Genomic DNA, 9,748 nt, shown 5'->3' on the forward strand with positions numbered 1-9,748 from the left:
TTTTTTTTTTTTTTTTTTGTTTGCAAACGTGACAGACGCAGTGCCCTTTTGAAATAAAACTTTATTTATAAAGCATTTAACGGAAAAAATATTATGATAACACCGTAACATGTGATAGTGATTACTGCTCTCATCTCTTTTTGCAATATACAAATTCATTTTGATATGAAATCATATGTAAACGATCTTGCATAGATTCATCATTCACTAATTAATCTGCACTCTGCATCTGCTCAACAACCAAAAACCCATCCTCCAATCATCTTCGAATCACCATAATATTTTTCTTTAAATCCTTTCTTTTAGTGATGTAAAAAACCCACCCTAAAAGAGTGTGCGATAACAAAACATATCTCATGAAAATTCCACAAGCATATATGTATATATATGTCTTATAACCCCTAATCATCTTTAAAGGCAAAACCAAACGTTATCCATACCTCCTAAGTTTAGTCTATTGCAGTTATTGAAAGCTTATACTCTGTTGATACTATATGATATGGTATATAACACACCACCAAAAAAAAAAACAACTACAAGCCAAACTTTTTACAAGTCACCACCATACACACAAGACATCACCAGGGGAATTAGCATTTTCCTTCTACGCCTCGATCAAAAATAAACCTATGATGGTATTGTCCAACGGTTTCTTCCTAGTCCAAAGATCGATTGGATATCTTCGGATCGCTTCTGCATTGTCGATTGAGTATCTTCAGTTTGCATCTGTATTGCAAGAGTCAAAGGAAACAAAGCTAAGAATAAAGATTTCAAAGCCTCAGCAACAAGAACCAAACATTCATATATACAAAGATTCCTAGAATCAACAAGTCAAAATAAAGATTCAATGCTGCTAGTAGGACAGACACAATCTTGCCTCTCTTCTTCAGAATTGTGCTATGGAATCTAAAACCCCTTTTATCACTCTTTGTCACTTCATACAATTTGGGGGAAAAAACTAAAACCCTAACTAATTTGACACTAAGAAATTCCCAATGCCAATACAAAAACCACCAAGAAGACTAAGATCATTCAATCGCAACAACGTACCTCGAAATCACGGGGTTTAAATTCCGCCGCAGCAGTACAATCTCGAGGAGACTCGAAGAGGGAGAGAGAAAGCTGCTTATCAGCAACACCAACATCGAAGTGGATCAACCCAGAGCTCTCCGGATCAACATGTATCCCCTTGACAGCAAACCAAAGGAAAAGCTCCTTCTGCGTCACACCAGACAAATTCCCGATCCGTCCATCGGAGAGTACGCCGGAGATGTTGTTGTCGAAGTGGAACTGGTTCTCGAATTTAGCATCGCATGGGACAGGGAGCGCGACAGTGAAACGCCCCGTATTTACGTCGATCGAGAAATTAGTAACTCCCTTAGGAACTATACCGGCGGGGAGGTTGCTCTCCCGGAGGTAATCGTAAAAAGACGGATCCGGTAACGATGAAATCTGAAGGAACAGGATCGAAGCAAAGAGAGCGATGACGAGGAAGGAGAGATCTCGAGTTGTAGAACCCATTGAGAGTTTTCGATTTCAATAAGGAAGAAGGCAAGAAGAAAGAAGAAAGAAACATAGGCGGTTGAAGTTGCCTCTGTTAACAAACAATCCGTTTCCTTCTTTTGATTATTTAATTAAATTCTTCATTTATTATTTTATAATCAGAAACATTAATAAGCCTTATCGGGTTTGGGCCTTTGTTAAGCACACGTTGGGCTTAAATATTGAAATTGGAAAATTGCAATAGAATAGAACAAGAGTTCGTGTATATATAGAAAGTGAATAGAAAAAAAAAAAACAGAGCTTTTGAAAAAAATATGTCTTTTAACGAATAGAGAAACTAGAAGAAGAAAAAAAACTCGAATCTTTTCCTCACGAAACTAAAGAAACCTAACAGGACTTTAACAGTGACAAACGAAGGGGAAACATTTTTCGTAAAGAGAGTCTCTGCAAATTGTTTTACCAAAAAGCACAGAGATTTGATTTTTTAGTAGAGCTTCTTCTTTTTACCATTTCTCATGGTAGCCGATTCTACGGTTGAACCACAAACAGAGGCTGTCATATCGCCAAAAAAAAAACAACTAATGTCAGTAGAGATATATCTTTCTAAATTATATATATAACCTTTCAGTTGAAACGATCAAAGTGTAAGAACTAGTTCTAGAGAAAGTGTTTCGCTTTAGTAAACTTACAGTGTCGAGGCTGACAGGCTTGCCATCTTCTGCGACGATATCGACTACAGTTCCTGACTGGTCAGACTGGGGAGAAACAAATTTTAAGTTTCAGAGTTCAATCAAACTCCAAGGTAAGAGCTAATATTTGGGATCCATAATACACAAGCAATCATCCAAATATAATTGAGAAGGGAAGAACAGAGTTTGGTCATTTTAACTTAATGATATCTAGAGGGCAATCAAGTATTCAAGTATATGAGCAAAAAAAAAGAGACTAAATATTGCTAAGCAGGATTGCAAAGAGAAATAACAGAGTTATTCGCAGCATTTCTGTAAATCTAAAGTTCAGATACAGTAGTCCATGTTAAGATGATTCAGGAACTTACCTCTATTTCATTCATTAACTTCATGGCTTCAACAATGCAGAGAACTTGCCCCTTCTGCACTTTATCTCCAACCTAAAGGCAGCAAGAAAAGTAATACGAATTCAGACAGTGAAATGCGGCAGACATAAATTAACTTTTCTGTTGGATTGCAAATAAGGTCTCCCGGCTATATAGCAAATATCCTAACCTTAATAAAGGGTGGTTCACCAGGTCCAGGACTACGGTAGAATGTGCCTGCCATAGGGCTTTTAACAGTAGGAAGCAATGATTTGGCAGGAGTAGGTGGGGAAGGTGGAGGAAGGGAGGCTGGTGTGGGAGGAGCTGGTGAGGAAGCAGCAGGTGCAGGGGGAGGAGCCATTGGTTGGGCATAAGATGGTTGATTTGGTTGCTGCATCATGACGTACTGTGGAGATTGGGGTTGAGGTAAGGCTTCCTTTTTCCGAATGGTTAGTTCACAGTCAAGTTGTTTCAACTGCAACTCAACAATATCTCTCGAATCCACAAGCCTGCATGATGGAAAGTGAGTATTCTCAAGCATGGTTTAAATGATTAAAAAGTAGTAGAACAGGGTAACAGTACTCACTTGACAAGAGTTGTTACTTGGGCAAGGAACTCAGAAATAGACTCCTCTGTAGCTAATTCAGGTGAAGAAGAAGAAGAAGACGAGTTCTTCAATGAATTTTTCTCCTTGGCTTCAGCTGAAGGCCCATCGATTTTTGCAGCATTTGTTGATGCACCAGTACTAACCTTGTTCGATTGAGCTTTCACCACAGGGTAGCTACTGCGACTAGGCTGCAAATTCATATGCCAAATGTTAAAAGAAGACTACTGCTAAATGGCAAAATCCCCAAAATCAAGATTGTATCCATAATAAATCTGGAAATAGCATTTTTATCATTGGTTCTATGAAACAGTGGTCTCTGAATTCAAATTGGCCAAGAACGTATACAGAGAGAAACAAATCGGAGAATGCTGATAAAATCCACGGAAATTATCCCCCAAAAAACAAACAAATTCAAATAGAAAATTATCTAAAATCAGGAAAATTAAAAAACCACATTCCACGAGACCTTCATTTAAATCATTGAGAAATTGGGGGAGGAATCGTGTACCTTGGAGAGGAAGCGAAGCTTAGGCTTAGCGGAGAGACGGAAAGAGACTCTGCGGGAGCGGGTTGATGAGAGAGGAAGATGCGACGATGATTGGGTGACTGAGTAGACGGAAGCAGCAGCCGGAGACGTGACTGAGAACGACGAAGACGCCATTCTTTCTTTCTTCTTCTTTAGTTCAGATCGGGTTTAGGTCTGTGTCTCGATGAAACCAAAGAGAGTACAACAACAACAACAGTTCACTTCAGAAAGAAAGAGAGAGAGAGAGAGAGAGAAAAGATGTCTGATTCGGAACGCGTTTCTCTTATGATTGTTATTAACTCGCCTTCATATTTCGCCACGTGTCATCCTCTGATCTGTAGCTCTCTCTGTATTTTGGCGATTACCCCCATCCTTGTGGACGGACTCTCTCTCGTAAACCTTTGCTCGATTATATTTTTATTCAGAATTTTTAATATTTAATTATTCAAAATACATTAATTAGTCCCACATAATTTATGCATAAATGGATTATGAAATTGAAAAAATATTAGGCGAGAGAGGATTTGGTGAACTACTAAATGAAGTTATGACTTGAGGAGCACAATGTAGTTGGAACACCCCATTGAAAACAAACAACCAAACATCATACATGTAAGACAAGTTTTTGTCAACAAGAAATATAATTTTCAACAGTCGGTATCCGTGCCCCAAATTTAAAATCCATTTGTTAATGTCACAATTTTAAAGAATCGGTGACCTCTGAGCAACCAATAGCCAGCCCAAAAACATTTGGTTATGAACTTTATGATGCATAACCACCACATTCAACCATCATTGCAGCATTAATACATACAAGAGATAGTTAGATACAGGCATAGAAGCAAACCAAAATTACATATAAGATGGATGATAATCCTAATACTTTACAGCATGAGTGATTGAGAGAGACTCAGCCTGACCTTGCTGCATCAATGGCTGCAAGTAAATCTTCATATTTAGCCCCTGTCACTTCCTTTATTACTTTGTTGTCCTTCAAGATCTTAAAGGTCGGAACCACTCTAATTCCTAGCTCCTTTGCCAATGGCTGCAAAAAGCACGAGTTTTTTTGCTCCCAATATTATTTTTTTGTGTTTACATAAGAATGAAGACACATTAATCGCAAAACGAAGAGAACAGACCTTGTTGTCTTGGTTGCAGTCAAGCTTAAGAAACACCATATCCTGGTACTTCTCAGATAGCTCTTTGTATTTGGGAGCAATCACTTTGCAAGGACCACACCTGGAGAGAGACCAATGAGTTTGAGAAAAAGGGCGAAAATTTGATTTCTCTCAACACACAGAAAAACAAAGCATTTTTAAGGGAATTCATCTCAACCATATCATGATGATGTAAACTGGAACAGATTTAGGCTTATCAATTCAATGTATTCTCTAGAAAGTGTTACAATGCATAAAATTCAAATCCTTTTGTATCCAACCATCCCCAACAAACAAAACATGAACTGTACATGATTTTTCCAATTCAAATCCTTTAGTACAATCTAAGTATTCAACATTTCAAAGATTCATGCTCAAATGAAGAAAAAAAACCAAACAAAATGTACATGAGTTTTCCAAATCGCAGAACATCTGACATAATCAAGTCGTTCCAAACAGGAAATTGCAATCAAGGTATGCAAAAGTCACACAAACAAGAAGTAGAAGAAGAAACGTTACCACTGAGTGTACATATCGAGAACAACAATCTTATCACCGGCGGCTTTAACAATTGGCCACAACGTATCCTTATCAACCTCCGTAACCTGACCAACACTGACATTCACTGTTTCTAAGCTACACCTCGCCACATAAGAACCGCACCTCTTCCCGGAATCTAAAACACCACCAGAACAGAACCCGATTCTCGTCCCGACGGCACCGGAACTCAGGATCCGACAGTGCTGCTTCACGGGGACAAATCCACCGGAGGAAGATGAACTCGGAGAGCAACGGAAAGCCGTTGGAGATGGAGCGATTCGGAGAGATAGAGGCATTGTTGAAGAAGAAGAAGCTCGAGTCCAAAACACTAGTATGATCTTTCAAAGGTGATCTGAGAATTTTTTTAATTGGGAAAATTTAATTCGATTGTTGTTATTAGCGTTAGCCGTGAAAATTTTGTGATTTTTCTTACTGTGAGGTCAATAATACCCTTAAATGGATAACGCAAGAAACAAGACACTTGGAGGGTGTTTACGTATTTTCTGGCCTTCGTGTTCGATGAACGCGAGGTGCAGAATTATCGGACGAATTTATTATCACGTTGCTGCTCGAAATGACGATCATGTCCTCATAATGTCACGCCAAAGGTAACCGGTTTGGGAAAACCCGGGTTTACGGTTAATAAAACCGCCACCGGCAAATTTAAAAATCCATCTCTCGCCGTCGTCTTCGTAGATTCGATTCGCCGCTGCTCGATGAAAACGGCAGCGATGGTCCTTCCCCGCGTGAACGTTACTCCCTTCCCTGCACTCGTAACGTCTCGTCGTATCTTCTCTGCCTCCTCCGGGGACTCTCTTCAGCAATACATCACTGAGAAACCACCGATCAAACCGTGGCCGCAGAGGCTATTCCCAAAGCGGTTAGTCTCAATGATCACCCAACAGCAAAACATCGATCTCGCTCTCCAGATATTTCTCTACGCCGGTAAATCCCACCCCGGATTTACTCACAATTACGATACTTACCATTCAATTCTCTTCAAACTATCCCGTGCTCGTGCTTTCGATCCCGTTGAGTCTATCATGGCGGATCTTCGGAACTCTTACCCGCCGATCAGATGCGGCGAGAATCTATTCATCGACTTGCTTCGTAACTACGGTCTCGCGGGTCGGTACGAAGCTTCTGTGAGGATCTTTCTTCGAATCCCTGATTTTGGTGTGAAACGCTCCGTTAGATCGTTGAACACACTCTTAAACGTTTTGATACAGAATCAGAGATTTGATTTGGTTCATGCCATGTTTAAGAACAGTAAGGAGTCTTTTGGAATCACGCCCAACATCTTCACTTGTAATCTATTAGTCAAAGCTCTCTGCAAGAAAAATGATATAGAAAGTGCATATAAAGTGCTCGACGAAATTCCCGCTATGGGTTTGGTAGCAAATTTGGTGACTTACACTACGATTTTAGGTGGGTACGTTGCTAGAGGTGATATGGAAGCGGCTAAGAGGGTTTTGGGGGAGATGTTGGATCGTGGTTGGTATCCGGATGCGACTACTTACACTGTTCTCATGGATGGTTACTGTAAGCTAGGGAGATTCTCTGAGGCGGCTATGGTTATGGATGACATGGAAAAGAACGAGATTGAGCCAAATGAAGTGACGTATGGAGTTATGATCCGAGGTTTATGTAAGGAGAAGAAATCAGGGGAAGCACGTAACATGTTCGATGAAATGCTCGATAGAAGTTTCATGCCAGATTCTTCTCTTTGTTGTAAAGTTATTGACGCGTTGTGTGAAGATCACAAGGTAGATGAAGCTTGTGCTCTGTGGAGAAAAATGTTGAAGAACAATTGTATGCCTGATAATGCTCTTCTAAGCACTCTCATCCATTGGCTTTGCAAAGAAGGGAGAGTTTCCGAAGCAAGGAGATTGTTCGACGAGTTTGAGAAAGGCTCGATCCCTAGTCTCTTGACGTACAACACGTTGATTTCTGGTATGTGTGAGAAGGGCGAGTTGACAGAGGCGGGTCGTTTATGGGACGATATGGTTGAGAGGAAATGCAAGCCGAATGCTTTTACATATAAAGTTTTGATCGAAGGCTTGTCCAAGAACGGAAATGTTAAGGAAAGTGTTAGGGTGCTTGAAGAGATGCTGGAGAATGGTTGTTTTCCTAACAAAACAACGTTCTTGATATTGTTCGAAGGGTTGCAGGAGTTAGGGAAAGAAGAGGATGCGATTAAGATTGTCTCAATGGCTGTTATGAGCGGGAAAGTTGATAAAGAATCTTGGGAACTTTTTTTGAAGAAGTTTGCTGGCGAACTGGATAAAGGGGTTTTGGTTCTTAACGAGTTGTTGCATGAAATATCTGTCTCTTGAAGAACCAAGACTATGATCAATATTACTCAGTGCCCAAAGGGCTATCGACGTCTTGAAGGTAACTTTTTACTCTCGACTTTGGTTTTCTGGCTCGAGATATATAGACTCGGCATCCATGTTCTGATTCAAGTTATCTTGACAATTTAGTAGCTAACTTTTGATGGGGGGGGGGNGGGGGGGGGGGGAGATGGAGACTTCCAAAGAAGAAGAGATCTCCAAATTGATAATTTATTAAATGAATTTTGAGTGTAACGTAGATACTACTGCACTATGTAAGCTAACAAGTGGAAACTATGATTTCTGGTGAGGTGGATGTGGAAAGAGAGTATGATAGTGTAAGCTGAAGATAGTATAGACGAAACCAAGTTGGATCATGGAAATAGCTCAAGTGATCAATGTATGATTGCTTAATGAAACTTGATTTTGTGTTTTGAGCCTTAATAAGATTAGGTACTAAGTACTAACAATACATTGTATCTCTAACGGCTGTGTACATAAGACAGACCCAAAGAATGAGAGGAATGTTTTGGAAAATTAAATAACATATCAATGTTGTGTAGAGACAAGACAATGGTCCATCGGTGGAGTGACACAGCTGAGACACTCCCCCTTAGTTCTTGATGGTGTTTGCCTTGGTGTTTGCCTTGGCGTCATAGCCACGTCGATAGTAGCTTGACCAAAACTTGGTCTGACCGAATATTGAGCATCTGCACTTTAATATTGTTTTTGTTTAGATGGGTTTGTCCGAGGTCGATCTTATGAATCTTGGCCTCGACGTTTGTCCATCTTTCAGATTTGAGACAAAAAATTAAACTAATATCATCCATAAGTTTCACGGTTTCCAAATAACGTGAAAAGACAGGATTTTTGGATCCGTGAGTCAAGGTGGAAGCAATGAGGTTGTAAGATTTGGGTTTAGAAAGTGTAGTTTTGTAGAGAGAAAGACACGATCTGAAGACCACTAGTGGTCCAGTAAGATGAATCCATTGAACGTGAACTTGAGAAGAGAGTTGTAGAAGATATATAGGGACATGGTCTAAGCAACCTTCTCTCTTGACACATTTTAAAGATATAATGCAAGATTTGGCTAAAATATGACTAGATTTATCTACTCATGTATTCACTTAATTTTATCTTTTTTGGCAAGGGATGTTCATTGTATTAACTATTAAGTCATTAAGATGTTGTAACTTCTACAAACTTTCAGTTTAATGAAATTCACATATTTATCCAAAATTAAAATAAAATAAAAACTTCTCTTGACACATTTAACTCTGAACATTAAACACTGTACCATATCTAATAATTTTGTATCTCTTAACAAAGTATATAATCTGATTCACACAAAAATTCACCTAACTATTAAAAGGTTTAAGATTTTTTTTAACTATTAAAAAGTTTAAGATTTTTTTTTAACTATTAAAAAGTTTAAGATTTTTTTGTTTAAATACCAATTTTAACTAGTTACCTTAAAAATATTCTAAAACCGAAAATATTTACTTTAAATTATATTTACAAATCTACTACTTTCACGCGTATTATGAAATTACATAAAGTGGAAGAATCAACGATATTTCGATACGTAGTTATTGTGTTATTTAACGAAATCAAATCATATTTTCAAATTTATCGGTACAAAATTTAAATAACCGCGCGAAAAATAACCTAATGTATTATATACTAATATAAAATTGTTAGTGTTAATCTTTTTTTTTTTTTCTCAATTGTCTTTTATTTATTTCATAAAACAAGCCAAACGCGTACAAAGTACTGAAGTAATACAAGAAACTAAAGCCCGATAGTGATACGGGACACCAAAGCCGGCATGAACTACTCATCCGGAGCCACAAGAAGATTCTACCGCCTAACAAAGGAACAGAAAGGCCACAATTGTTAGTGTTAGTCTATTTATAGGTTTTGTGACAATTACTGAGAAAAAAGCAAGAGAAAAAAAAAAAAAAAAAAAAAAAAAAAAAAAAAAAAAAAAAAAAAAAAAAAAAAAAAAAAAAAAAAAAAAAAAAAAAA

At 38.3% G+C, this 9,748-nt stretch overlaps 4 protein-coding genes across 4 annotated transcripts; 1 reads left to right on the forward strand and 3 right to left on the reverse strand.

Moving 5' to 3' along the window:
* On the reverse strand, positions 341-1,619 carry LOC104735667. Its single transcript, XM_010455496.2, has 2 exons — positions 1,051-1,619; positions 341-726 (listed from the first exon to the last, which is right to left on the reverse strand). Exons 1-2 carry the CDS (start codon positions 1,519-1,521, stop codon positions 628-630), a joined length of 570 nt encoding a protein of 189 aa, XP_010453798.1. The 5' UTR covers positions 1,522-1,619; the 3' UTR covers positions 341-627.
* Positions 1,718-3,970, reverse strand: LOC104735668 (biotin carboxyl carrier protein of acetyl-CoA carboxylase 1, chloroplastic). The gene is made up of 6 exons (XM_010455497.2): positions 3,673-3,970; positions 3,144-3,352; positions 2,748-3,066; positions 2,561-2,632; positions 2,193-2,258; positions 1,718-2,055 (listed from the first exon to the last, which is right to left on the reverse strand). The coding sequence occupies exons 1-6, from the start codon at positions 3,823-3,825 to the stop codon at positions 2,032-2,034; spliced, it is 843 nt and encodes a 280-aa protein (XP_010453799.1). The 5' UTR covers positions 3,826-3,970; the 3' UTR covers positions 1,718-2,031.
* Positions 4,423-5,763, reverse strand: LOC104735670 (thioredoxin F2, chloroplastic-like). Its single transcript, XM_010455500.2, has 3 exons — positions 5,367-5,763; positions 4,830-4,929; positions 4,423-4,735 (listed from the first exon to the last, which is right to left on the reverse strand). The coding sequence occupies exons 1-3, from the start codon at positions 5,681-5,683 to the stop codon at positions 4,601-4,603; spliced, it is 552 nt and encodes a 183-aa protein (XP_010453802.1). The 5' UTR covers positions 5,684-5,763; the 3' UTR covers positions 4,423-4,600.
* On the forward strand, positions 5,844-8,914 carry LOC104735669 (pentatricopeptide repeat-containing protein At5g16420, mitochondrial). The gene is made up of 2 exons (XM_010455498.2): positions 5,844-7,781; positions 8,284-8,914. Exon 1 carries the CDS (start codon positions 6,104-6,106, stop codon positions 7,721-7,723), a length of 1,620 nt encoding a protein of 539 aa, XP_010453800.1. The 5' UTR covers positions 5,844-6,103; the 3' UTR covers positions 7,724-7,781; positions 8,284-8,914.

The sequence above is a fragment of the Camelina sativa genome, chromosome 13 (genome assembly GCF_000633955.1).
Source record: "Camelina sativa cultivar DH55 chromosome 13, Cs, whole genome shotgun sequence".
Taxonomy (NCBI): domain Eukaryota; kingdom Viridiplantae; phylum Streptophyta; class Magnoliopsida; order Brassicales; family Brassicaceae; genus Camelina; species Camelina sativa.